The 25,994-nt window shown below is 51.1% G+C and overlaps 10 protein-coding genes across 10 annotated transcripts; 7 read left to right on the forward strand and 3 right to left on the reverse strand.

Annotated features, from left to right (window-relative positions):
* Positions 1 to 69: 69 nt before the first annotated feature.
* Positions 70 to 2,352, forward strand: BDR25DRAFT_332922 (uncharacterized protein). Its single transcript, XM_033692793.1, has 3 exons — positions 70 to 209; positions 276 to 1,710; positions 1,762 to 2,352. The coding sequence occupies exons 1-3, from the start codon at positions 180 to 182 to the stop codon at positions 2,247 to 2,249; spliced, it is 1,953 nt and encodes a 650-aa protein (XP_033550159.1). The 5' UTR covers positions 70 to 179; the 3' UTR covers positions 2,250 to 2,352.
* Positions 2,353 to 2,747: 395 nt separating this feature from the next.
* On the forward strand, positions 2,748 to 4,578 carry BDR25DRAFT_282774 (guanine deaminase). Its single transcript, XM_033687994.1, has 2 exons — positions 2,748 to 3,193; positions 3,336 to 4,578. The coding sequence occupies exons 1-2, from the start codon at positions 2,953 to 2,955 to the stop codon at positions 4,472 to 4,474; spliced, it is 1,380 nt and encodes a 459-aa protein (XP_033550160.1). The 5' UTR covers positions 2,748 to 2,952; the 3' UTR covers positions 4,475 to 4,578.
* A 3,513-nt stretch (positions 4,579 to 8,091) lies between these two features.
* On the forward strand, positions 8,092 to 9,405 carry BDR25DRAFT_130767 (uncharacterized protein). Its single transcript, XM_033683838.1, has 4 exons — positions 8,092 to 8,397; positions 8,444 to 8,720; positions 8,772 to 8,864; positions 8,979 to 9,405. Exons 1-4 carry the CDS (start codon positions 8,320 to 8,322, stop codon positions 9,281 to 9,283), a joined length of 753 nt encoding a protein of 250 aa, XP_033550161.1. The 5' UTR covers positions 8,092 to 8,319; the 3' UTR covers positions 9,284 to 9,405.
* A 723-nt stretch (positions 9,406 to 10,128) lies between these two features.
* Positions 10,129 to 12,018, reverse strand: BDR25DRAFT_302266 (uncharacterized protein). The gene is made up of 6 exons (XM_033689759.1): positions 11,964 to 12,018; positions 11,675 to 11,829; positions 11,464 to 11,619; positions 10,727 to 11,403; positions 10,535 to 10,679; positions 10,129 to 10,471 (listed from the first exon to the last, which is right to left on the reverse strand). Exons 2-6 carry the CDS (start codon positions 11,709 to 11,711, stop codon positions 10,404 to 10,406), a joined length of 1,083 nt encoding a protein of 360 aa, XP_033550162.1. The 5' UTR covers positions 11,712 to 11,829; positions 11,964 to 12,018; the 3' UTR covers positions 10,129 to 10,403.
* Positions 12,019 to 12,155: 137 nt separating this feature from the next.
* BDR25DRAFT_257691 (uncharacterized protein) lies at positions 12,156 to 13,368 on the reverse strand (the record flags this gene model as incomplete). Its single annotated transcript, XM_033686495.1, has 3 exons — positions 12,156 to 12,863; positions 12,918 to 13,153; positions 13,212 to 13,368. The coding sequence occupies 3 exons, from the start codon at positions 13,366 to 13,368 to the stop codon at positions 12,453 to 12,455; spliced, it is 804 nt and encodes a 267-aa protein (XP_033550163.1). The 3' UTR covers positions 12,156 to 12,452.
* Positions 13,369 to 13,421: 53 nt separating this feature from the next.
* On the forward strand, positions 13,422 to 15,781 carry BDR25DRAFT_302268 (cysteine proteinase). The gene has a single exon (XM_033689760.1). The coding sequence runs from the start codon at positions 13,771 to 13,773 to the stop codon at positions 15,583 to 15,585; it is 1,815 nt and encodes a 604-aa protein (XP_033550164.1). The 5' UTR covers positions 13,422 to 13,770; the 3' UTR covers positions 15,586 to 15,781.
* Positions 15,782 to 16,272: 491 nt separating this feature from the next.
* Positions 16,273 to 17,968, forward strand: BDR25DRAFT_218216 (streptomycin biosynthesis protein StrI; the record flags this gene model as incomplete). The annotated part of the gene is made up of 2 exons (XM_033684924.1): positions 16,273 to 16,940; positions 17,002 to 17,968. 2 exons carry the CDS (start codon positions 16,273 to 16,275, stop codon positions 17,966 to 17,968), a joined length of 1,635 nt encoding a protein of 544 aa, XP_033550165.1.
* A 1,419-nt stretch (positions 17,969 to 19,387) lies between these two features.
* BDR25DRAFT_130872 (uncharacterized protein) lies at positions 19,388 to 21,817 on the forward strand. Its single transcript, XM_033683839.1, has 2 exons — positions 19,388 to 19,551; positions 19,613 to 21,817. Exon 2 carries the CDS (start codon positions 19,637 to 19,639, stop codon positions 21,428 to 21,430), a length of 1,794 nt encoding a protein of 597 aa, XP_033550166.1. The 5' UTR covers positions 19,388 to 19,551; positions 19,613 to 19,636; the 3' UTR covers positions 21,431 to 21,817.
* Positions 21,818 to 23,495: 1,678 nt separating this feature from the next.
* Positions 23,496 to 24,794, forward strand: BDR25DRAFT_312418 (uncharacterized protein; the record flags this gene model as incomplete). Its single annotated transcript, XM_033691293.1, has 1 exon — positions 23,496 to 24,794. One exon carries the CDS (start codon positions 23,496 to 23,498, stop codon positions 24,792 to 24,794), a length of 1,299 nt encoding a protein of 432 aa, XP_033550167.1.
* A 472-nt stretch (positions 24,795 to 25,266) lies between these two features.
* Positions 25,267 to 25,991, reverse strand: BDR25DRAFT_352741 (uncharacterized protein; the record flags this gene model as incomplete). Its single annotated transcript, XM_033695056.1, has 5 exons — positions 25,267 to 25,400; positions 25,472 to 25,690; positions 25,732 to 25,815; positions 25,884 to 25,917; positions 25,977 to 25,991. The coding sequence occupies 5 exons, from the start codon at positions 25,989 to 25,991 to the stop codon at positions 25,267 to 25,269; spliced, it is 486 nt and encodes a 161-aa protein (XP_033550168.1).
* Between the last annotated feature and the right edge of the window lie 3 nt (positions 25,992 to 25,994).

Below are 25,994 nucleotides of genomic sequence, written 5' to 3' on the forward strand. Positions count from 1 at the left end.
GGCGCGGGTGACATAATTAACCCATGAAGCTTCTGAAAACTGGCTTGTGACGGCAGGGGCAGACACCAACAAAGGGCAGGCATGAAAGCTTGGCAAACCTCTCCAGGAAGCTGCGTGCCTCGCCCTTCACTCCAGAGCTTCCCCAACGCGCCTCCGCTCGCTGCACCCATTGGCCCACCATGCCGCCGTTCAAAGATGAACAGATAATCGTATGCTCCACGTGACCCCCTCGTTCACTCCGCCGCGCCCGCTAACAACCTCCCCCCCCCTCGCAGATCATCGCGCCAGGCTCAGAGACGACGGTCGCGCAGCTCGGCCTGCCCGAGTCTTTCACACCTGCCCGCATACGCGTGCGGTCGCGCATGTTCCCAGCCGAGAAGGAGGGAGAATGGGAGCCCTACAAAGTGCGCCGGCGCTCAGACAAGCCCGAGATGTCCGCGCCGGCCCATGATGCCCAAGGAGCTGTCCTGAACCCCGCAAACCGCGATGACGACGACATTGTGTACGAGGAGGATCGTGTGTCAGAGGAAGGCGCGGTCTGGCCTATCCAGCAGGGCAGGATCGTCAACTGGCCGTGTTTCTTCGCCCTCGTCACCCACGTCTACAATACCATGAATCCCCCCTTCCACACCCCCATTCTCCTCATAGCACAACCTGCCTGGGCACCACGGGAGCATGAGAGGCTGACCCAGTTCTTCTTCGAGAAATTCAAGACGCCTGCATTCGGTCTCATGGACTCGGCGCTGGCTACAAGTTGGGCGTATGGCGTCCATACCTCCACAGTCGTCGATGTTGGAAGAGACAAGGTGGACGTCACGGCCGTTAGCGAGTTTATACCACATATACAAGGCAGAGTCATTGCATTGCCCGAGTGTGGTGGCGAGGCCCTTACAAACGGCCTTCTTGCAAAGCTCAAATCTAGAGGGCTGACGCGGGATATGTGCGAGCAGCTCAAGAAGAGCCCAATTTGCGAACTGTTGCCCCCGGGGACGCCACTGCCGGGAACTGGAGAATCTAATGGCCTAGACAGGATCACAAACCCCGCCGCGGCCGCGTCTACCGGAGCGCCTGGGTCCGGGCCTGCAGCCGCTTCCGCCATAGGGAACGTCCCTCGAGGCCCAGGAGCGGACACCGAAGTTGGGGACGACGGCAATGGAGACGAGAGTGAGGGGGTCCTTGACGTAGCCAGCATCGTCGCAGGAGGCAAGATGAGCGAGTATCTGGCCCGGAAAGAGAAAGAGAAAGAGGAGAAGGCGGCAGCCAAAAAAAAGGGTCTTGAAGCTGCAGTACAACCAGCTCGACCTATCAGGCTCCCAAATGCAAAACGAGAAAAAGCAACCTTCATGTATGAAGACCACTTTCTGCTGGACACTTTGAAGAACATGAATCTGGGAAGCAAGGGTATGGCAGAAGCACAGGCTGCACTGGACGAGGGCCCCCAAAAGAAGGGCCAGGACGATGTAGACGGGGAACCAAGATCTGCAATTGATGCTAGTGGTTCTGCAGACATGGCTTCGTCGTCTTCCCGTACCGGCCCTATTCGTCGAGAGATCGAAGTCGGAGTAGAGCGATTCCAAGCAGACAGCGGTGGAATTCTAGAAAAGATTGCAGACGCGATACATCGGACTATCTCTTCCGTAGATGAGGTCAACAAGCGAAGCGAGCTTTGGGACTCCTTGATCATCTGCGGCAACGGATCAAGGTTGCGAGGTCAGTTGAGGAAACAGGTCCATCCGTAATAGTTAGCTAACACCAAAACAGGCTTCAAAGAGGCGCTCATGGTAACACTCCAAACTAAATATCTAATATCCCCCTCGTCCGCCACCATCTTCACTTCCGAAATCCCTTCTAATATCTCTACTCCTGCTGGCACCGGAGCCAACACCCCACAACCACAGCTCGGGCCTCATGGCGGTCCCAGCCAAGTCAATCCTCTCCTTCTCGCTGCTACCACAGCACAAAACCCACACCTCATGCCACCGGGTTCTAACCCCCTAGGTATGCCAGGCATGTCCAGCCACAATCAACACTCGTCGCACGGCCAAACACCCACAAGTATCAAATTTGTCAAACCGCCGGAATATTTCCCGGAGTGGAAAGATGTTGGGTTTGATGAAAGCGCATTTCTGGGTGCTCAAGTCGCAGCAAAAGTCATATTTGTCGTGGATCAAGGCCAGAGTAAGGGATATATGACCAGGCCTGATTATAATGATCAGGGGCCTATGGGCATACATGATTACAGTCTATAATCTTCACATGCTGTATACCTTGTTCGGAGTTCCGGTCATGGTGTGGCGGCGCTTTTAAGGAAAGAGGAAAGGAAGCCCTTGGGAGGCTGGCTATTGATCATGGACTAGTTTCGCTAGTATGAAAAGTAGTGTGAATAGACCAGTGCTATCTTTCAACTCTGTAATCGGACCTAGAATATTGTTACATACGCACAGCACCAGCCGTATTTGCCATGTATCCCTTTGTCACAGCAAGCACGTTCTAACCTCAAATTGTAGAACAATGAACCTGCACCCAACCTCTTTACTCACAAATAACAAACTCTAACCCCAATCCCACTTCCCATGCATAATTCGAATCTGGTACCAACCCATCGGCTCACGGAGGCCGGCGCAAACCGCCTGCACCACCTACCCAACCTTGACATGCGTTAGCCTCTTCCGTATGAATCGCCAAGGCCTCATCGCTTTTAAACCGCCTCAAGCCACAAACCTGACCCCTCCATCACCAACGGGTTTTGTAGATAAAGAGCTGCAAGGCCCCACACAGACGATATCAAGCAGTCTTTTTCGAATATCAGGAATAGAAAGACGTTGGGGGTTTGAATCTTGGCGTTTTGTTTAATTTTAAGTCTTACACGCATAATCCTGTGTTTCCGATCCTTAGGCTATCGATCCGGGTTCTCGGATTGTCTGACCTGCACGCTTGGGAGCTCGGTTGGGTATGGCTGCCTCGGTGCCCATAGGTAAAACGATCTATTGCGGGACTTTTGCTCATTGCAGGTCGCTCTCGGAACTCGATATCTGTGCCAAGGGTGCTATTGGCGTTGATGAGGCTGGCGTTATCGCTTTTATTGAGCGAGAAGTAGAAGAGATTGAGGATGTAATAAAGAAGTACGATGGTTGGAACGATGCAGAGGTTTTGCAAAGTGGGGAGAGCGGGTTTTTCTTCCCTGGGTTCATCGGTATGTTAATTTTCATTCTATGAGCTTGGAATTCATATGGCCTCCCAGTTTAGTCCCTCTTCTGTCCCACCCCCTACTACTCCCAATAGATTTCAATTCCTCCTAGCGTGGTCATGAATCCGTGCTGAAAAAATTGGTCCAGATACCCACACACATGCCTCTCAACACCCCAATACCGGACTCTTTGGCAAAACGACTCTCCTATCCTGGCTAGAAACATACACTTTCCCCATGGAATCTTCACTCTCCTCGCTGTCCAAAGCCGCTACTGTCTACTCAAACTTCGTCTCCCGTACCCTTTCCCACGGAACCACGACATGTGCATACTACGCCACCATCCATGTCCCCACAACCAATCTACTCGCCGACATCTGCCTGAAAAGAGGACAAAGAGCACTCGTAGGCCGGGTTTGTATGAACATGATGAGTCCGGAGTACTACCGAGACGCAAGTGTCAGTGACGCTGTTAAAGATTCAAAAGCGTCTATCGACTACATCCGGTCCATAGATCCATCTGGAGATATCGTGAAGCCGATAATAACACCTCGCTTCGCACCATCCTGTACAGCAGAATGCCTCGCCGGCCTAGGGCAGCTAGCGAAAGAAACAGGCACATCTATTCAAACCCACATATCCGAAAATAAGCCCGAGGTCCAGCTAGTCAGGGAGTTATTTCCCGAATCAAAGAGTTACACAGATGTCTACGACACAGCTGGCCTGCTAACCCCCAAGACCATACTCGCACACGCCGTCCATCTCTCCGCCGAAGAAGTCCAAACGCTCAAGCAAAGCGGGACAAAGATCTCCCACTGCCCTGCCTCCAACACCGCCTTAACATCCGGATGTGCACCAGTACGACAGCTGCTCGATGTGGGCCTGACAGTCGGACTCGGCACTGACGTTTCCGGTGGCTTCTCTCCCTCCATCCTTGAGGAATGCCGTCAGGCGATCTGGGTCTCGCGCTTCGTCGCCATGAACACTGCAGACGATGCAAAGCTCTCCACGGAAGAGGTGCTATACCTCGCCACCCGCGGTGGCGCACAGGTCGTTGGACTAGATGGGAAAGTCGGAGGGTTTGATGTTGGCATGGAGTGGGATGCGCAGCACATTTGCCTTGGGGCCGTGAAGGAGGGAGGGGAGCAGGAAGGCAGGTTTGCGGGGAATGTGGATTTGTTTGGGTTTGAGACGGCCGAAGATAGGGTGAATAAATGGGTTTACAGTGGGGATGACAGGAATACCAAGAGCGTTTGGGTGAGGGGGCGGTTGGTGCATCGGAGGTAGATGGAGGAAGGGCATGGGAAATTTTGGATGTGTTAGCGTTTGGGTCGTTTAGAGGAATGCAATTCATTGATGTCTACTAGCAGAGAGAAGAACTTCGAAGTTTGACTACCAATAGATTTGTTTTTACCATTTAGCTAAGAAGGCCGCACAGGATTGTCAGAGTAAACCGATCTCCGCTGAGGTCAAGCCAGTCACTACCCTCAAGTCAACAAAAAACTGAGGGAAATGTGCAGAAAGAGTTAGGAAGAGGTTATCCAGACATGGCCATCTAGAACATATCTGTTTGTAGAATTAAGCTGGTAGGTTACAATAGATTGGACGCGATTCCTAGTAACTCAACCATCAGAGTCCTCTATCCAGAATACCATCAGTTTCTGCATCACCCTTTCTAGTCCTAGCACTACTTCCCTTCTGGTATGTTCTGCCGAATGTAACGCGTTCATTATTATATAGGATTCGGGTTTTGCGCCCACCTTTCACTTCCAGGTCGTAAACCATGTTAGCACCTACCTTACTCTTTAGTCAGGCATATTACTAAATTATAGTATATAGCAAAGTTGTAGGATTTACAGGAGGCTTCCCAATGGGGTTTAAGGGCTTGATAGATTTACGATAGTAGAGAGAGGCTGAGTTTTAAGAGCCTCATTAAGTGATGTATCTTTCCATCCAGGGGCTTCCTTAGCATCCTATCTTCCGAGCCTCAAAGCTCTGTTAAACATCAACGGATTTGAATGATTCCGGTACTGTTAGAACTTCCTTAGTGAGCTCTACAAAATTACTCTACACGATATTTTGTAGCGGCAATGGCTGGCTTAGTATTCCTTGGTGGACAGCCTGGGAGTTGGCGAGTGCTAGACCTGAAAAGGTAAGCTTAAAAGGTAAGAAAAGGCTAATATTTATTCTACTACCTAATCATACGTACCGCTAATTACTAAGAGCTTTTAATAGTATGAGAGTACGGCCGTGGTAGGTGCGGTGTAGCGTTTAAAACCCTGCCCTAGATCGGTTTGCTTAGGTAGCCGAGCATCAATGCATTATCATATCTCCATGACCTCTGCTTCCTTTGCTCTTAACATCTTCCACAGCCATGGGTGTGTGCACCACCAGATATGGCTTTTCCTCCAAAAGCGTAGAAATCAAGCACTGCAGGACGGATACAGCCTCGTCACCAGACGGCCAACTCACAGACTCGTTTGCCGTGAAAGCGCCAGCAGGACAATTTGCGCTGAGCAACTCTAAATTCTATCTCGTAGTCCCTCTTTAGCTCTACCACTTTTCTCTCACCCATGGTCGTCGAAGTGTTCTATTGCCATGGATACACTATTGATGTCCATCGCAAATAGAATACAAGACGCAGCTAGATCCAACTCGTACGATTGACGGCAGACACCAGCTCCGTTATTCATCCTCAGCCTAGCCATACCTGCTTTACCAGAAATCCATTTTCGGCGAACACAATCCGAGATGGATTCTTTAGCTGCTCTTCTGCTTGCTTGCAATGTTGCTCAATTGATACAATTCAGTTGTCAAGCAGTTAATGTTTACAAACAAATCTTCAATAACAGTTCGCTAGCCGTGAATACTAGCAAGCATTGCAAGCGCTTACAAGCGTTCTCTGACAAATTCAAAGCTTCGGTCGTTGCCGCCTCCAGCGGAAATCCGTGATCTTTCTTGTTAAGCAGTAATCCGGTGGCCCCTGGCACAAGCAAACAATCTCACCCGCCTCGAGCTTCTCTTTCTGGCGAATACACTCCTTACGATCTCCAACAATCTCAATACAACATTGTTCAAATATCAATCATACGCGCAGGAATCGAGGCTAAAGTTGATACTTAGGGGGTTAACATATCAATTTGGGGGTCGAAGAATGATAGGCCAGCTGCGTGAGTGGTTGGAAAGCTTCTAAAGCAATATGTAAGCATCTATTCTCGTTGAAATTTAGGTAGCTTTAATAACTTCTCAGGTTTTTAATTAGCTTAAACGGTTTTCAGAGAGCAGGTCAGTGAACTTGATAGGAAGCACCCCACAATACTTGATCAGAGGGCTCAGGATTTTTGCTTCTCAGTTGGCGGCTAGCACTACCAGTCTAGGTAACTTTGTGTAAAAAAAATAATTTTAAAGCCATGCAATCTTCCATAGCCACCGAATCAAGCACGACAAGTCATCTCTTCGATTCAGGCCTCGAGGGGACGTGGAATGACGGCCACTACGGAAGCTGAAATTGGGGGCCATGTCGACGTTCGGTTTGCAAATTTCCAAAAAGACCAATTCTACGAACTCGAATATGAGAAAATTTAGAGATTACTCGCTAGTTTTGAGTTTTCTGAGAAGAATTCCCTGCACAATACCATTGTTCTTCCCAATAAGCTATGTTTAAGTGAATACATAACGCAAAGTTGCAGGGTATGGACGTTAAAGTAGCTTATCAGGACTGAAGACAACACAGTGATACCTTTTCGGAATATATCAGGTTCGGAAAATCTTTACTCTAGATCAGTGACATGCCATGACCCGGAATGGGCTGATTAAGTACGACGATTGAGATATGGTTTTTGAACGAGGAAATGACCTTCAAGTCAAGCTCAGCGAGCTATACAACAGCATGTGGAAACTACTAACCGAGGATACATAATATGATCATGCTAAGCAGCTTTCGTACTTTATGCAGCTTTTCTTTGGCCTCCTTCTGACCACCCCCTATCTGTTGGGAACTTAAAGCACATCGACACCAGCTTTGCGCCAGTCATCAGAGAAAAGCTAATACCGTGGTATTAGCTGGATCTAGATTATCATGGAGATCGTGAATCGCTTGCCTCGAAGGTGGTCGCGCTTGAGGACTCCGATCCCTGTTGATGGTGATAAATTTGAGGAATCACAAAATGAAGCCGCTCAAATGTTATTATAGTAACACCAGCTCCCAAATGTGTCTGTGGCAGACTCTAGAGTGGATAAAAGAGCACCCTTACCTAGGTTCGAAAATTACCATCTTGGAACAGCGCGACGTCATTTTTAGAGGACCTCGATTTCCACATCGTACGCCAAATAGGGACTCTTCTGACTCTGCGTACGATCAAACGTATTCAACGTCAATGGAAATAGTACCAAAAGATCCAAATGAGCAGGATAGCGTGTAAGAATCTGTTCGTCATTGCCGAGGAGGGCGTAGTAAATAGGAGTGTCTTTACCAATGATGAAGAATAATTAGACGTTTCGATTGTGCTCTCAACTTATCTCATTTTCTACGCATCCTCACAATCCTTTGGTTGGTGCTATGGGGGGCCCGTCATTCGCAGGATAAATAACGAGGATCAACGGAAAGAAGTATGATATTGCAAAGGAGTATTGTAATTAAGAGAACATGGGCTTATGAAGCGATAGCTTGGACTTGAAGTGAAGCCTACAGGCACCTGCATTAAAACTCTAGATATGTAATCCCTTCATAACTTTGTAACTATTAGAGATATAGAATGCATACATTACTACTCTAAAGCTATTAATCCTAGAGGGGGTTCAGAAGGCGTATGTTAATGATAAGGAACTAGCCCGATCTAGTTTAGCGTGATCTTGACCGTGAAACCTCCCTCTATGGGACCTGGTTATTCCGTCACCCGCAACTTCTCTGACTTCAGTTGCAACGCACAAATTATCGCGTGCAGGCGTCCGTGACTTCCGCATACCACAGTCAATCCCTTATTTTCATCTTCTCTTGCTCTCATGCTTTCGCTCTTCAATCACCTCCTGTAATCTCACAACTCAACGTCTCCTACAAACCGACTTAATACCTGACTTTCTTTTACATTCATTCTATCGTCTAACCTTCTAGTATTCCTATCTTCTCATTCACCATGCCCAATTTCGGTCCCACCCGTCATGCAGGCAGCAACTCTAGCGGTGCCACCAGGAAAAGCGTCGGTTTGGTCCACGCATGTCGCCTCTAATTTCTTTCCTCTCCATACTTACGGCCAGCAGGGTGCTGGAGAGGCTATTCGAGGTAACCTCAACGCGGCCGTCGACAATGCCGCCAACGATCGACACGGAGCCGCGAAGAACTCAGAAACCGCAAGCCGTGGTATCGATGAAATGGAACACGGTCACTCTCACGGTCCGGGGGCTGACGTGACGCCCGTTGATATGGACCAAGAGCTCCAGCGTCGAGCAGCACAGGGCAAGTATAGATTGCATACTGGTGCCAGAAGCTCCAATTATGGGACTCACCAGAGCAATTTTGGTCGTAAGCCCGGCGCAGGTACGAAAGCTTCAATGCCCTCCAAGTGAATCGGGCCAACTATAGGCGTAGATAACCGTGGGACGCAAACTAGCTCAACGACCTCTAGCCCGCAAGACAGTAATGTCAGCAACAAGCTTGACCCCCGATATAGCTCGGATCTTGGTACGTGTAGATAGGTGATCCGCAGACACCACAACACGATATGCCCATTCCCTCTTCTAATATGTCCACCCCCTTTGAAGATTACCCTCATGGCTTCCCCTACTGACAGCCCAGACCATCCCGGCGCCCAAATCGGCGGATCCGGAAAGATCAATTCCGGACCACAGAGCACTGAAGTGGGCAGCAAGCTCGATCAGCGATACGACCCTGATCTCGATCGTCGGATGAGTTCGTCGAATTGCGGTCCTCGTAGTCGCAGCATTGGAAATAAGGTGGACCCCCGAGTTGACTTAGGTCTCGACCATAAGGGTGCTAGTCAACTTGCGTCTGGGTCGACCAATAACGAACCTGAATCTATTAACATGGGAAACGAACTCGATCCTCGAGTTACTTCTGATTTAGGTAAACGTTTATGCTGAATAGATATCCCCACTGCACTCCCCTAGCCTCTCATCAAATCTCCCCCAAGCCTCCTCAACTCCACTAACACCCCGCAAGACTCCCATCCCAAACGCCGCTTCTCCTTCGACTCTCTCCCCCCGACCCTAAACCGATCCGAAACCATACCCCTCCCCTCCGCTAACTCCGCCAACCCCACCAACTCCGACGTCAGCCGCAGCTCGCCTCCACTCGAGAAATCCCCTCGCAGGCAAAGCGATAACGATGCCTTCAACTGCAAATCCGGGAAAGCGCCGCGGGAAAGCCAGGTGCGACATGACAGCCATACCGGCACTCAGAGCTACAGCTCCGGAGTTCAGCCACCAACCTCACCCCAAATCCAGAAACAGGGCCAAAAACAAGGCGAGAAACAGGGCCAGAAACAGGGCGAGAAACAAGACCAGAAACGAGGCGAGAAACAGGGCGAGAAACGGGGGCAGAGTGGGGGAAAGGATAGGGAATTAGGGGAGAAACATCCCCAACATTCGTCTAAGATTCTGAATATTTTCGATCCTAGGGTGGCGAGTATGTCGCCGCCGTTGGGATCGGGAGAGCCGCGGTCGGAGGGGTCTAAACATAAGTCGGGGTTTTTAAAGTTATTAGATCCGAAGTCAGATCAGCTGGCGAAGGGTAAGGGGGTGGGGAGTGGAGAGAAGAGGGGGGGGTGAGGTAGGGCAATTGGGGTGTTTGGGGTGGGGTGGAATGGTTGTAACCGTTGCTGGGGCAGGGAGTATGCAAAATAGTCCTCGAGGTTCATTAGGCCGATTAAAGATGAATTAGCACGCTAAAACGTGTAATCAAAACAGCTGCTGGGAAGGATAGTACATATAATTTTAAACAAAGACCTCATTCATGATGCCATAATCTTGCACATGCATAAAGAGGGAAAGAGGATACGGACACATTAAGCTTTGCAGTTCCAGCCAGTGAGAGAAGAGCAAGAAACTCTATATTTCATGTTACACAGAACAATCAAGCCCATTTCCCATTCAGCTAATTTCATTTTAAAGCAGAACGCGGATATTCACTCGGTGCTGCACACATCACCATCTCCCTGAGAGCCAATCTTCCCATCCACCTATCTATCTGTCTATCTATACTTTACAATTGTCCAGCAGTGTAGAAGTCGTCCAGTGCAATCTTGACACGTGCGCTCATGGTTTTCTCGCCTTTGAGCTTGAAGTTAGTTTCATGGCATATGATATTATGTAAGAAAAGGGGGGGTTGCTGACCTTCACGGACCCATACACGGGGGTCGTAGTATTTCTTGTTTGGCTTGTCATCGCCGTCGGGGTTGCCGACTTGCGACGCCAAGTAGTCCTTCTTGTTGAGGACGTAGTCACGGATGCCGGTAAGGTACGCCCATTGGAGATCAGTCTGTGTCATGTCAGATGTTTCTCACGATTGGAGTAGGGAATTCATACATCGAGGTTAACCTTAACAACACCGTATGAGATAGCCTCCCGGAAGTCCTCGACAGAGCTTCCGGATCCGCCGTGAAAGACAAGGAAGACAGGCTTGTCCTCCTTGGCTCCAGCCTTCTCCTTGACGTATGCCTGGTGCTTCTGCAAAAGAACGGGCTGGAGCTTGACGTTTCCGGGCTTGTAGACACCATGGACGTTTCCGAAACCGGCGGCAATGGAGAAATAAGGGCTGATGGGCGACAGGGTCTTGTAGATCTCGTAGATGTCTTCGGGCTGCGTGTACAGCGAGTTGTTGTCCACGTCCTCGTTATTCACGCCGTCCTCCTCGCCGCCCGTGATGCCAATCTCCATCTCCAGCCATTGCTTCATCGGCGCCGCGCGCTTTAGGTATTTCGCCGTTGTTTGGATGTTGTAGTCGACCGGGTCTTCCGACAAGTCGATCATGTGGGATGAGAAAAGCGGCTCGCCATGCTCCTTGAAGTAGGCCTCGTCGGCGTCGAGCATGCCATCGAGCCATGGCAGAAGCTTCTTTGCGCAGTGGTCGGTGTGCAGGACAACCGGGATGCCGTACGCGGGAGCGACGGAGCGGATGTAGTGGGCAGCAGCGACGGCTCCTGCAATGGAGGCTGTTTGGTCCTTGTTGTCCACGCCCTTTCCGGCGAAGTAGGCGGCACCGCCTGTGTTTTAAGTTAGCCTCATCTTGATACTAGATCTCGGTCCTCGGGAGATGTGCATGCCTTGGCTGGCCTGCAGGATGATGGGAGATTGCTTATCTCTCGCTGCCTCTAGAGCTGCGACGACCGTGGAGCTGGACGTCACGTTGATGGCCGGAATGGCGAAGCCCTTCTCCTGGGCATAGTTGAAGAGCTTCAGAACATCGTCGCCGACGATAACTGGGGTGCATTAGCACAGACAACGAAAAGCAGGCAGAACAGGCGAGAAACGTACCACCAGTCTTGCGGGAGAGGACGTCTTTGGCACCCATGGTTGCAATTGAATCTGGGAGGCGAAGGTGTTAATTGAGTGAAGGCGAGAGCGCGTCGTATAAATGTGTTCGTGGGTGCGTCAATGGGCTACAGTGGTGTAGTGAGGGAGAGTGTGAGCTAATTGTTGTTGAGCGTGTGCGTTGAGGAAAGAGTTCAGGTGGGGTTTCCCAAGCCACCCCACCATGGCGCCGCTATGGGGAAACATATCTCGGCCAAAAAGAAAGCACAGCAAAATCTGCTTGTCATCTTACCTCGATTCTGTCCGGTACAAATCTAACGATGCGTATTGGCCAATTCAACCCCAATCTTACTTTGCTTTACAGGATGACGTGGGGAGCGCCATTTATATGGGTTCGCTCGTCACGCCTCTTCACGGCCGCGCTCTGAAGTCATCCGAAGAGGAGCTCGGCACAGCAGGTCACAGGCGGTCTTTGGTCATATGTCTCTGTCCGAGTCTCCCCGTAGGCATGCTGTCTAGACCTTGAATTGCCGAGTGCTTCAAGCTTCTCTCCAGCGTGCCTCAGAAGATGGCCAATCACATGCATGCAGGCTGCCTGGCTGAGGCTGTCGTGCTCCGAAGAGCCGCTTCAGGCTTCGTTTCCATTTTTCCGTGTCGACCCCGAGTCGGCATATGCTCCTGTTGTACAAGTATCTATTCAGTGTGCGGACACAGGTCCGTGATCTGACCTCCACATCCATGTCGGTGTCCTTAGAACCCGAGTTCATCTGTCGGTGTCTGCTCACTCCTTCGCTCGAATGCGGACAGTCCTCGTTATTGGCGCAGCAGCTCCTTGGGCCTGGATCTCCACCTTGAATGAGCCCAGCTGCTTCACGCGAGTCGAATCTCCTTCTGTATGGCCCTCGACGAATCGAATATCGCTCTCTGAGAGCAGAACACGTGCTGCCTCGTCGTTGTGGGCCAGTGCCAACTTAATTGTCGCCGCAACGTCTGCTGTAGACACGGAACCGTAGATTCCAGTTGATTCAACCTGCGACTTCTTCGCCATTGCGGCAGCTGTGAGGACATCGGCTGCATCGGACGCTCCATGTCGGGGCTGTGCTGTTTCTACCTTCTCATGCGGAATGGGCTGGCGCGTGAAGTCGATTGTAGCAGGAACGAATGTCGTGAGAAGCTGCATAGAGCGCTCAGGCTAGTCGTCGGTTAGTACGAGGAGCTTTTCACTATTGCACAATGAGGGCCCTACAGTAAGCATATCAATCTCAATGGGCCGCACGTATGGTGCCCGCTGCTGCATGACCTCTTCCTCCCCCCCCTCCTCCTCCTCGATAAATGTTCGCCGCACACCAAACTCGACGTCCCGTGCCATTGTGACCCCCTCGGCCTTCAATTGCTTCAACTGAGGCGGGGTGACATAGTCGGCAATGCGGAAAGGGAACCATTGGTTTCTCATCATTGCAGGGGCAATTGGAATATAGGAGCCTACAGAGCATGAGCAGATGTCAACACCACTTTTGCTTGAGCTTCGCAAGCTTCTCACCTGCACGCCCAAACCGCGGCACATCTCTGCGCAGCTTGACGACAATGTTGCGCTCTGCCTCCCTCGCCGCCTTGGATTTGCTGCGCACCTGCTGCACTGCTCTTCGCATGCAGGACGCACACTGCGGCAGCAACGTAGGCCTCGCTAGTGACGCCATCGAGGTGTTGTTGTTGGAGTCGTGTTGCGCAGTGTACAAATATAAATCTCACCCTGTCCGTCCGGAGCGGAACTGGCGACGCTGGCAAAACTGGCGAAGCTTGCGAATGGGCCGCTGACCCGCTCCGTATCAACCGGCTTTGCTTTTACTAGCCCCCTCTGCGGGCTCACGAAACAACGATAGCCGCGATGACTACGTTTCGCCGACACCATTGCGATCCGGGCAAGTGTCAGACGATGGCTATCTGCGCAGAGTCGCTGCTTGTAACCTCTCACACCTCTTTTGTGCTTGCCATACCCCCCCGCAACCTGCCACAGCATCCGTCTACAACCACCCCGCCGTAAGCCCCGGTACCGGATCTTGCGGGAGACGGGAGAGTGGAGGGAACACAGAGGCACCGCTATGCCAGAAAAGCCCCTCACGATAGCCACCTATGCTGCCGGAGCCTCTCTCGCTGCTATTACCCTCGTCTACGTCTTCGGCCCAACCTTCTTCCTGGACAATGAGGCCTCCAACTCCCACAAGAAAGGCGTCGTCGGCCTCAGCAACGCCGCCAACGACTGCTTCATCAATTCGATACTCCAGGCGTTGGCAGGGCTGCCTGATTTGCGCATATACCTGATACGGGAGACCCACCGCCGGAAGCTTGACGGGCCGGAGGTGTACCATGTTGACCGCGAAAGAGTGGGTGCGGAGAAGCGGCCGGTGAAGCCATGGAAGCTGGAGGGATTGCAGAAGGGCATGGTCACGTATGCGCTCAAAGAAGTCTTGGACAAGCTGAACGAACGCCCAATCTATAAGAAGACTATTTCTCCGCAGCCATTCATTCGGGCTCTTGAGCGCGCTTTCGGCACCCGGATCAGCCGGCAGCAGCAGGATGCGCAAGAATTCTTACAAATTGTGACTGAGCGGCTGTGTGACGAGTACCACGCAGGGAGCAGGGCCAGGCGGCATGCACAGAAACTCGGGATCACAATCACAAAGGGGGACACGGAGTCAGAAAAGCTGGAAATTGCGGAGCAGTTTGGCGTAATCCCTGCCGACATTCCAACAGAAGATGTCGAAAAGGAAAAAGAGTGGGACACACTAGAGGACGAAATTCCGGCGGATGAGGAAGGCTTTCCCTTCGAGGGCAAAATTGAATCCCAGATCGAATGTCTGACTTGCGGTTTCAAACCCAAACCGGCCGTATCGACCTTTGTCACTCTGACATTGAACGTGCCCCAGAAGTCTTCCACATCATTAAACACATGCTTCGATGGGATGATGAAAGTCGAACACATAGATGACTTCAAATGCGAGTACTGCCGTTTGGAACTCGCGCTTCGAAGTAAGTTAAAAGAGCTGAGCCGCGCTTCGGCCCCAGAGACAAAAGAGCGAGTAGATTCAGACATCAAAAAGATTCGAGCCGCCCTTGACCAAGACCCTGAGAAACCCCCAGAAGACGTCGAGCTCCCTGATTCGAGCGCAGCACCACGCCGTCGAATTGCCCGTCACATGTACATCTCTTCTTTTCCAAAAGTCCTTGCTATTCACCTATCACGTTCCATGTTTGCCATGGGAAGTGTTTCCACAAAGAACCTGGCCAAGGTGTCTTTCCCCGAGTCTCTTCCGTTGGGTGGTCTACTCAAGCGGAAGAACTACCGGCTTCTTGGAATAATTACTCACAAAGGAAGCCACAATAGCGGTCACTACGAGTCTTTTCGTCGCCAGGTACAGCCTATTCCTTATTCTACTCCCCACTCCTTTGGCGCAGGAGGTGTATACAGCGTTCAAGGGAGTCCAAATCCGTCCGCGGTTCAGAGTCCCAGAATCTCCACAGTAAACCTTGTCAATCCAAGTGGGCGAGTATCACCTGTACCCTCAACACCCGCCGTCGATTCTCCATCTGCCCGATCTCTCTCTTCTCAATCATCTTTGGCCTCGCGTGGCCCCGCTCCAACTTCCGCACCTCGCGACGACGATACTCTGCAGCCGCCCTCATCGTCGCCGTCCTCATCAAGACCGAAAAGCATAAGGTCTCTCAAGGAGAAGGCTACTGCATCCGTCACTGATCTTACCCAGCTAAAACGAAAGCCGAAGCGCACTACCAATCGGTGGTGGCGAATAAGTGACGATAAGATCAAAGAAAGTAAGACTAGTGAAGTCTTGAACATGCAAAAGGAGGTATACTTGCTATTCTACGAGTTAGACAAGCGAAACGATGAGGACGCATAGAGAGATCTATGTTTTTACATCTTTGAGACGGCGTTGGACGCATGGCAAAAAGGGATATTGAGGGTGGGTTTCTTGGATCATTGGAAGCATCTAGTTAGATCTTAGATACTCGTTTGCTCTCGAGACACGTTACCTGTATTCTATACCTTTGTGTAGACATTGGAATTCTTAGAGGTGGATTATTTCATCGTAATCGTCATTGGCCAATCACCTCAACCTCAGGCACCAAACCCCCACTTGACAACCTCCACCTCCAATCCCCCTTCACCCTCTAACCAATTGTCAGGTTGCGCCTGCGATGCAACCCACAGTCGTACTCTGATGCTACTTCACAGTCACAGTTCCCCGCGTTTTCACTAACTAGTGTTGTGGAGAAAGGCAATTCAGGTGTTGAGATAGCTGTTTCCCTTCAGCCTTCCAGGCACCTTCCGACTACTAAAGCATCCCACCTCACCTCACTTCTCCACCCCCAGGAACTCCTGATCTCACGAGCGGGGCCATCCGACACCACATTCCCTTAGAAACACGAATACATCACCTAATTATTCAGAATAGAACTGGCCTCGTGCTCAATTGCCCATCATGCGCAACTTATTTAAACGCAAGTCTGTCGCTCCCACCTCTGATGATGCACCCGCATCTGATGGAAGAGCTACCGAGAAGTCGACGACGAATAGTGAAGAAAATATGTTTTTGAAAGCTCCAGGAAGACAGGAATTCAAGGATCCGCCTCATATCCTTATCATCGGCGCTGGCTCTCGTGGTTCAGCTTACGCCAGAGCCGCGCAAACGTCTACGAATGCTGTCATCGCTGCAATTGCTGAACCAATCGAGTACAAGCGAGCCCAGTTCGGCAAGAAATTCATCTGGGGCTCCGAAGGACCCAAGCCTGAACAGCAATTCCCCGATTGGAAGCAATGGGTGAAGTTTGAGGAAACTAGACGGCAGAGAGAAAGGGCTGGTGAGAAGGTAGAGAAGGGTGTTGATGCGGTGTTTGTCTGTGTGCTGGACGAGATGCATGAGGAGGTTGTTTGTGGTATTGCGCCATTGGGTCTCCATATCTGTGTCGAAAAGCCACTTTCGACTTCCCTGCAGAGCTGTATGAATATCTACAGTTCACTAAAGGGCGAGGAACAGAAGAGGAAGACGCTCACCAATGGGCATATCAACGGAGAGGTTAATGGGAAGACGAAAGCGAAAGAGACCGTGTTCGGCATTTGCCATGTTCTTAGGTACAGTCCGCACAACATGATGCTTAGGCAGCTGGTGCTGGAGAAAGAGGTCATTGGAGATGTCTTGAGCATTGAACATGTGGAGCCTGTGGGATGGTGGCATTTTTCTCATAGTTATGTGAGGTATGTTTCTCACGTTCGTTTGTACCACGAGCCTGTTAGGATGAAGCTAATTTCGCATCAGAGGCAATTGGAGAAAAGAATCAACCACCGCCCCCTCCCTCCTAACCAAGTCTTGTCACGACATCGACTTCATCATGTGGATGTTATGTTCCCCACCCCCAAACAGTGGTACGCAACCGCACTTACCCTCCTACCTTACCTCAACTGGCTCCAGGAAGTTCTTCCGAAAGGAAAGGAAGCCAAAAGGTGCGGGCGATGCCACGAACTGTCTATCGTGCCCATATGAGCAAGACTGTGATTACAGCGCGAAGAAAATCTACCTTGAGAAGCAGCTGAAGTTTGGTAACACTGGATGGCCTGTTAAAATTGTCAATCCTGAGATTGAAGAATGCTACAAGAGCTTCGGTATCGAAGCAGCAAGCGAAAAGCTGCTAGGGAGCCTGAGGGAAGACTACTCACCAAAGACGCCTGTCAAGGAAGTTGAGAGCCGTCCTTGGTTTGGCCGGTGTGTTTTCGAATCAGACAACGACGTCTGCGACGACCAATGTGTGACGATTACTTGGGATGACGATCCCATCAGCAACGAAGACGATGGCAGGCCAATCTTAAAAGGACGAGGCGCAAAGACTGCTCAGTTCCACATGGTAGCGTTTACAGACAAGATTTGTGAGCGTCGAGGACGGATATACGGCACAAAGGGGGAGATTGAGTACGACAGCGCTAGTATCAAAGTGCACGACTTCTCCACAGGGTACACGAAAGTTCACCACCCCCATATCGCAGGAGGTGGACACGGAGGTGGAGACGAAGGGTTGGCGAGGCAGTTCATTATGGCGGTAGAAGCTGTCGATAATCAGGGGATGTCGGCGGCAGAGGCTCAGCGGAAATTCCTCGGGTGTGACCTGGACGAGGCATTCCGGAGTCACGCAATGGTCTTTGCTGCTGACGAGGCCCGAAAGGAGAGAAAGGTAGTAGACTGGAAGCAATGGTGGCAGGATCAGGTGGAACAGCAATTCCACCAGCGGTAAAAACAGACCAGCGAGGTATCCAGGGTGGTCTCCGGACATGACGAAGCTGGGCGCGTACGGCAAAAGCATGACCATCATCATTTCGGTTTCTGAGGTCTAGAGGCGAGCTCAGGCGACGATGAAGCGATGAAGTGTTCGAGGTGCTGTCTGCTTTGGGGCAATTAGCGGAAATTCAGATTTCCGGTTTGAGACTGGTTCTTCCGGTCTGGGGTTATTTTGGGGAGATGTTGTGTTACTAATTAAACCTAATAGCTCTTGTTTGAGATGGCCGGCGCTTAAATAACCCCTGTTTGGGAGTGACACATGGCAGCATGAGGCTCTACGGACATTATTTTAGCCTTGTAACAGTCTCATCGCCAGCCCTACCCTCCATGAGAGCGTTTCCCCGTGCAACGTTTGGTCGATGTCGGCGCTTGGGTGGTAGATGGCCAGCAGCCAATGGGCAGGCTAGCCTCACAGTGAATCGGCAAAGAATCTGACCGCGGAGCGCAAACTGACGTTCGGACGGTTCCGGGGTTAGCGGGCGCTGTAGTCAAGCGTTGCGTTGCGCATGACGAGCTGGAGCTGTCGAACAGCGAGAGCGTGGAAGTGGGCGATGCCTGAGACCCCGAACAGCAACGAGCGCAACGCGAACTCAACGCGACATCACACTGAGCGATTTCTCGACCGTGTTATAGTCGTGAACAGAGAGGCTGGAGAGAATGAGTCACTGCTGTCTCCATGCACGGCGATATCAAGAAACGAAACAGCAAGCATTCGTGGGCCAATCGTGTGTCTTTCCCGGCAATGACTCTTGACGGCTGCAGAAACAAGCCTCTTGGTGCTGTTCACTCCCCTGTTGCCCCACGTCCGCGGGAGTCCGTTCATCGCCAGCGCAGGCGCTAAAGATCAACACCACACCCATCCATTCGCCCCTTCGCGCTGCAATCTTCAAACTGCCGCCCTCGTCTCTACAATCATCGTTCAATGTCCCACGACAGCGCTACAATACGGCGCCACGGCTCCCGGTTTCATCTTAGCCAGCCGCCCCGCATGCAGCGCCTCGCCGTTCTGCTCCGGTTCTGTATAGCGACTCTACTGCAACCTCACTGCCCGCAGCCACTCATAGTCAATCCTTCCATCCCGCCAAACCGGATCTGTTCCGCGCCGCTTCAGAAATAGAAAAGTAGGCTTGTAAACTACAGCAGTTATGCTTCTCTCCCATGTACTCGCCCACATGTCCGCTAAGTTTCAGGCGTCTTCTAGCAGCAGATCTGTTGTGATACTGCCGCCAGACCGCTCGATAACCCCGGGCCTCGTTTTTGGGCCTCGATGAATCTTGTTTCAGAGTGTTTTAGCGCTAGAGTGCGATCGTGGTGCGCGTCGCGATCCAGTGGATCTGATGCCTTCAATCTGAGGAGGATAAGTAAGGTAGCTTTGCCGCACAACCAACGTCCGCTCCAGCATTCATTTACATTGCACTGCCTTACGAGCCCCGACGAGTTCCCTTTGTTCCATTTGCATTGCCACTAACAACCCCGGGGCTGGCCTCTACTCTAATCACTATTCATAATTTGCCTTTCGCTCCTGTCCAGTCCTTTTGCGTAAGTCAATTCGCTGTCGTCATTCGTTCCTATGAACTACATCCTCACGCTTTTTTTTTAGTCTGGTAGCAATTCTCAATTCACAATGTTCCACCGTCAAACAACGCCGCCGTCCGCCACCTTCAATTACATTCCGGGCAGTGTCGGTTCCTCGACCGACGGAGCTTTCTACTCGCACGACTCCTCGCCTGACTCCGTCAACACCTCATCTACCACTCCACCAAGGTCCCCCATCAGACAACATGGACCACTTCTTCTTCCCAAGGTCCGAACTCAAGACCAGATCCCCGAACCTACTGGTGGTCCAGTTAGACATCGCAGGACGACGTCTAGCTCTAGCAACGGTTATGCCTCGGCCTACGGCCCTTACTCCCGTCCTAACTCCATGATCCGTCGAGGATCAAGTCCCTACAGTCACAGCGCCCTCACATCTCCTATCTCTCAATCTTCGTATGATATGGGGCTCACCTCGACTCTGAACTCTCCCATCTCATTCTCTTCCAATGAACCTCGTCGCGCATCCGTTGCTCACTCTCGTTCTCACTCTGCGAATGGCCTTCGTGGCCATTCTCGCTCTGGCTCTGCTGGTAGCATCGATGAGTCGGTTATTAGCCGTTTCGGCTTCCCTACCTACCGTCAGCTTCCCAACTATGTCACGGCTTCAAGCACTGCCCAGCCCAGCTTGAACGTCGTCACCACCTCTCTCTCCAATGCCCTTCCCACCACCTACCCTCAGGTACAGGATATTTCTCAGTACACCACGACTACTGCTCAGGACTTCAGCATTCCCGAGTTTGAGCCAGCACCAGCTGTTCAGTATCCCATCGCATCGGAGCTCAGCTTCGATGTCTTTGAGAATGCCTCTACTTCTTCTCTTCTTGAATACCTTACCTGCCCCAACCCTTCCCCAGCCCTCGTTCGCCGTGTCACAAGCGTGGGTCGTGGTATGCACAGCCACTTCTGGTGGGACATCCGCAACATCCGCCAATGGGCCGACTTCAACATGTCTAGCGTCACCTCTATCCCGGGTGTGCTTCCCCTGCTCGAAGTCCCTGTTCCTACCTCCTGGCTTCCCGAAATCGGCCGCCCCAATCTCCAGCCGGAGAATGAGGCTGCGCTGCACGACATCTGCAACAACTACTACGCCACCAAAGTCAATGCCGCCCTCAAGATAGCCCAAGGCAGCACGCACATGATGATGCGGGCTTGCAAGCCCATTCCCGGGATACGGCAACAACCTGAATTCGTCTCGAACTACCAATCTGACTACGAAAAGACCATCTACGGTGACAGCCGGGGACGCGTCGTCGGACTCGTCAAAGTGTACGACCAATGGAACACGGGAATGCGCGGCGAGAGCCCCCCCAAACAAGTCCTATACCTTCAGGGCCTTGCTCATCTCCACCGCGTGATGCGCGAACACGGCTGCCGCTACGGCTTCATCATGACGGAAATTGAGTTGCTCTGCGTACGCTGCGGCGGCCCCTCGGACGCCGCAACAGTGGACCCCACTACCGTCAACGCGCAAACCGGTATCCCCATCTACGGCTACCTTGAGGTTTCCGCCCCCATCCGTCTCTCGACGCACGGCATGCACCCCGAGACCGGCGCTATCCAAATGACCGCTGGAATCGCTCTCTGGTATCTCCATATGCTCGCTAAAGAGAGCCCGTTCGAGGGAATGGGTACCTGGCGCATGGAGGTCGGAGGTCCGGCGGCGTTGACGAGGCAGAATTACCTCGAGAAAGATAGCTGGATTCCGAAGCCGAATCTAAGTGAGAAGCGTGAGGCGAAGAGGGTCCGGGGATGGGTTTTCCCCGATGAGCCTTTGAGTAAGAGGGAGTGTGGTCGTGGGAAGAGGGCTAAGAGTCAGGGTTGAGTTAATCGGACTGCGTGACTATCGACCTGTTCATTCAGTCATGATTCATGATAGAGAGAGAGAATACGGATGCATACCTCGGTCTGTATAAGCATATTGGAATCGGGGGTACATCGCTTGTAATATTCGAGGTTATTGCCTCGCTGGCCAAAAGGGCATTGGATGGGTTTGAGCTTTTGTACGGCCGCCGGTACGGCCTCATAGCGTTTCCAATTTCCTTACGTCTTCTCTCTCTTATCTCCTTTCTTCTAGTTATCTTCAAACATTGTTGGCGTTTGAGCGGTAATCGTCATTTCTAGGTGTCTTTTGTCTTTGCGCACGCACAGCATTGCTAGGTGTTTTGGTCTATTCCGACCTATAGTACTGAATAGAAAGGTATTCCTTCAATTCTGCTCCTCAGTCTCACAAGACATTAGTACACGATATATTACATGACTAGAATTTATAGGTTAAAAGCACTTATTAGAATCAGAGAGAATGCTAAAAGGCTGCAAATCTATGTCCTGAATTCCAAGGGTACCGCTCTAGAGTCACGTGATGTCAGAACGCCAGTGCGTTCTTTCTTCACCATCACCCATTCTCTCCCAAAAAATGTAACTCCGCGCACAAACCCCCTTCCAATATCCCTCTCATCCAAATTCGATTCCATCGCCATGTCGTCCTCACGAATCCCAAAGCCGCCCCTCGAAGTCGGTAGCGGCATCAGGATCCAATATCACCAGCACTACAAACCCCGCTCCTTCCCCAAAATTCAGTGCCACTATGCTAGTTCTTCGTAAACCGGGGGGCTCTAAGATGAGCTGCCCAACCAACCTTGGGCATGGCGTTCCATCGTACTATATGAATCACATAGCTCCTTGGACCCTCAGTCCACAACACACCACCTCTTTTATAACTCATGCCCCCTGCAAGGCTTCATTCTTCCCTATACCGCTCCGCGATCCCCGAATTCATGAACCTCTGGCAAGCATAGCTGCCAGACTGCATACCCACCATCTTCCCACTACACTGTTAGGCACCGAGTCCTCGGGGATGAGAGGTCATTTGGGAGACATTGTACTTGTGGGCGTTGATGAGCTGGAGAGTCTGGAAATGGAAGAAAGCAAGGGGCGAGGTTTGGAGTCCAAGTTAGCAAGACTCTAGTCTACCCAATTATTGTTTTTGTGGAAGGGGTGATATCTTTAGCGACGTCCGCACTACTCTCCGCAGGTTCCCCAACCTTGACAGCGATAGGTATACCTCTGAGTTCATAACTCTCCCTCTCCCTCCCAATATCTCCTCTTCACACTAACTGCGCTTATCAAATGAACATGTTTACTGTACGCTAGCCACGCGTCTTGCATTCGGAATCCCAAGGAGCATTACGAGAAAACAGTGGAGATCATCTACGAGAGCTATATGTTTTCGTAGGAGTTGAGGGGTGGGGGGTCTAGAATGTGGTTGCTAGTAGTGAATTAGGGGACGTTTGGACGTCTGAAGGCGAAGGTCTTAGTAGTGAGGTTTCCGTTTGAGAAACAAAGAAGAGAGTGCGGGTGTGTGAGCCAAGGTTTAATGGAGATTGGAAGAAGGGCAGGGCGGGAGAGCTGGGGTTTTAAGTGAATGGTATATATGAGGTGAAGTTTGGGAGATAGGGTGGTGTTACTGCTTAACTTTGCTACGACTGACGTAACTGGGGAGTCGGCTGCTTTGTGAATGAGAATCAGGCAGTGAGTGACACAGTCTCGGGATGGGCTATGGCAACACCTTAACCTAGTGGAATACAAACACCATGGGGTGCTCGCTAATCCCCTTGCTCTCCTGTTACGCCCTCTAAAGCATGAGGTAGATAAAAAGCCTTCAAACACTTTCGGCCTTCAGCACATCTTTCACTCGACTCCATAACCACAGTGCTCTCTCTCTCCAGCCTTGTCACAGGAATTAGCCAAGTAAACACAAGACCGCTGCCACACCATCTCAACTCCACTTCAACTGCTTGTACCTTCATCTCCCGCCGCTTGCGACGGATGCCTCGCTCGGAGCCACGCAAACGCGCTTCAGAGGCAAACAAACACCCGCAGCAGCAAGTATGTCTCCGCCGCTATTCCCGCCGTTGGAGAAAAATCGCCACCATCCTCCCCGAAATTTTTCTCGACCTTTCCCTGCGCAATCCCTGACAAATTCGCCGCATCAGATGTCACCGACCAAGATCGCGCCGTGGAAAGAGGCTCTCGGAGGCCAGTATCCCGTCGCGTACTTTTTCTACGGAGCAGTAGCAGAGCCAAAAGCATTGAAGCGGGTGTTGGGGTTAGGTGAAGAGCCAAGAGTTCGGAAAGCGAAGATCTTAGGGTATGAGAAGGTGAAGAGCAGGGGTGGTTGGTCGGTGCTGGGGAGGGAAGATGATAAAGGCGAGGTGAGTGGTGTGGTGTATATGGTCTCCTCGGACATAGAAGAGAGGAGCCTCCAGGGATTTGTAGGAGTTGCATATCGGGTTGCTAGTGTGGAAATTGAAATATTATCACATGGTCTGAGGAGAGGAAGGAAGGTTGAGGGAAAGACGTTTGTCTACACTGGTGACACGGACATGGACACAGATATCCTCACCTCCGACCTCAGGGGTCCTGACGCTAGTTGTGATGGGGATGGAGGTTCGGACACGTTGGATAATCTGCTAAGGAAGCTTTGGCCTCTGCCACCCGAGCCTTCGATACCACCGCCATCGGATTCGTCGGAGTCCTCGAACTACCGCTATTCAAGACGATTTACATCCCAGAATTTTAGTGTACCCCTATGCATCAGGCCCTGGAATCATGACGTACTAACGGCGCAGGGTGTCAGTTATCCTACTCCCACCCACGACCCTAAACTCCCAGAGCGCTCGCCTTCACTAAGACTCTCGACCATCATTCCACGGCCGCCGACATATCATGGTCCTTCAATTTTGGATACTGAAGTAATGCTTATAGATAGAAAGAGGATGTCGGGCCTTCAAGACGATGGGCAAGGCATTGAGTTACGGAAGTTGGGGGAAAGTGTCCACTTATGTGAAAAGATGGAGAATGCGAGAGTGGGATTGGATTTGAGGAGAAAGAACCATATGAGCAAGACTAGAAGTGCTGTTCTCGAAGGTGAAAAGGCGAAAAGAGAGATGACAGGGAATAGCGATGGCGAGGAAAGGCTCGAGGAGATAAAACTAACTGATGGTTGTAAGGTTGACTTGTTGGAGAGGCTGAATCAACCACTACCTCCACTCCCAGAACAGTCTGGAGTATTACACCCAGCCATTATTAAGAAAGTTAGGGTCGCAGATGTGGATGAGCGAGAGAGGTGGTGGAAGGATGGGATAGGGGTTGCTGTGAGTAGGTATGACGCCGATGAGGAGAAATGAGTAAGGTACACCCGGTTAGCTATGGTGAGGTGGGGCTGGGGCGAATCAGATCTCCTCTCGTCCATATCCTCAATATTCCCTTTCCCTTCATCCACTTCATGTACGCTGAAGCAAAAAGAGAGATTCTATCAACTTCATACTTATCTTTGACAAAGCTCACAATATGCCAAGTCGCCACAAACCTCTATGCGTTGTGATCGGCTTCAGGGGGGGTTTTTTTTTTCACAACCTAACGTCCTCGAGCGAAAGGCAGGAGCAGAATTAAGCAGCATATAGCAAAAGCAAGCAAGGATAGGCGGCTTCCCAAATTAGTCAACAGGGCTGACCTTGAAGCTATATGCGTAACAGTAGTATGTTAGTGGCCTTTTTAAGACCTACGAGGGACAGACAAAATGAAGGAAGAGTAATGTTCACCACTCTTATCTCGCGGTTAATGCAAAAGCAAAATAATTGGATGACGAACTCTCATTGTTCATGAATTCCGATGGAGAACCCAAATAGCCATATTCCACCAAAGTCCCTTCCTCCAATCGAAGCCGCAATGCTCGGAATTATACACCGTGTAGGTTTCTGTCCGTGCACCATGAAAATCTGACTCTTGGGTAGCTAAGAAACACTGCAGATATCCTAGAGCGGCTCTAAAAAGCTTGATCTTGTGCTAACTTTTACTTCAGGACGCGGCAATGCTTCTAGGTGCGCTGTCGACCCCTCCGCTAGCAATTGCCTATTCGCAATCAGCATGAGTTTAGAGTCAATTTGCTTAGTTAGCCGAATTGACTCACTACTAAACTTTCCGCGTCCTGAGAATTGGCCTTTGGTAGGGGATTTGCCCGATGCCTTCTTCTGATTCTTCTTACGCTGAATTTCCTGCAGATCGTTTACGAAGTCGAATTGACCTTGAACGCCAGGGGCATCTCCATGTGAGTGCAAAACGTACCTCCGGTGATATCATCACCGTAACGGTCATCTACCGCGGTGAGGAATGCATCCCTCGGGTCTTCGACTTCCTGAGAGGATGGGCCTCGTTGATTTGGACCTGATTATAAGTTAGTTCAGCTCTTCATGTTAAACTAAGAGGCAAGGACTTACCTCCTAGATTAAGCCTTCCTTTGTAGCTTGGCGACTTTGGTGATCGCGAATCTTGGCTCTTGTCCTCTGTACAAAAGCATTAACTTAACAGACCAAATCAAGAAGCATTTA

The sequence above is a fragment of the Lindgomyces ingoldianus genome (genome assembly GCF_010093535.1).
Source record: "Lindgomyces ingoldianus strain ATCC 200398 unplaced genomic scaffold BDR25scaffold_9, whole genome shotgun sequence".
Classification (NCBI taxonomy): domain Eukaryota; kingdom Fungi; phylum Ascomycota; class Dothideomycetes; order Pleosporales; family Lindgomycetaceae; genus Lindgomyces; species Lindgomyces ingoldianus.

Excerpts from the sequence above, each read along its gene's own strand:
- BDR25DRAFT_332922 (XM_033692793.1), top strand. The coding sequence starts at position 180 with ATGCCGCCGTTCAAAGATGAACAGATAATC. Across the intron at positions 210-275 it reads TCAAAGATGAACAGATAATC|ATCATCGCGCCAGGCTCAGA; the intron begins GTATGCTCCACG and ends CCCCCCTCGCAG. Across the intron at positions 1,711-1,761 it reads CAACGGATCAAGGTTGCGAG|GCTTCAAAGAGGCGCTCATG; the intron begins GTCAGTTGAGGA and ends ACACCAAAACAG.
- BDR25DRAFT_282774 (XM_033687994.1), top strand. The coding sequence starts at position 2,953 with ATGGCTGCCTCGGTGCCCATAGGTAAAACGATCTATTGCGGGACTTTT. Across the intron at positions 3,194-3,335 it reads TTTCTTCCCTGGGTTCATCG|ATACCCACACACATGCCTCT; the intron begins GTATGTTAATTT and ends AAATTGGTCCAG.
- BDR25DRAFT_130767 (XM_033683838.1), top strand. The coding sequence starts at position 8,320 with ATGCCCAATTTCGGTCCCACCCGTCATGCAGGCAGCAACTCTAGCGGT. Across the intron at positions 8,721-8,771 it reads TGGTCGTAAGCCCGGCGCAG|ATAACCGTGGGACGCAAACT; the intron begins GTACGAAAGCTT and ends CTATAGGCGTAG. Across the intron at positions 8,865-8,978 it reads CCGATATAGCTCGGATCTTG|ACCATCCCGGCGCCCAAATC; the intron begins GTACGTGTAGAT and ends CTGACAGCCCAG.
- BDR25DRAFT_302266 (XM_033689759.1), bottom strand. The coding sequence starts at position 11,711 with ATGGGTGCCAAAGACGTCCTCTCCCGCAAGACTGGTG. Across the intron at positions 11,404-11,463 it reads CATCCTGCAGGCCAGCCAAG|GCGGTGCCGCCTACTTCGCC; the intron begins GCATGCACATCT and ends CTTAAAACACAG. Across the intron at positions 10,472-10,534 it reads CCGTGTATGGGTCCGTGAAG|GCGAGAAAACCATGAGCGCA; the intron begins GTCAGCAACCCC and ends TCAAGCTCAAAG.
- BDR25DRAFT_302268 (XM_033689760.1), top strand. The coding sequence starts at position 13,771 with ATGCCAGAAAAGCCCCTCACGATAGCCACCTATGCTGCCGGAGCCTCT.
- BDR25DRAFT_130872 (XM_033683839.1), top strand. The coding sequence starts at position 19,637 with ATGTTCCACCGTCAAACAACGCCGCCGTCCGCCACCTTCAATTACATT.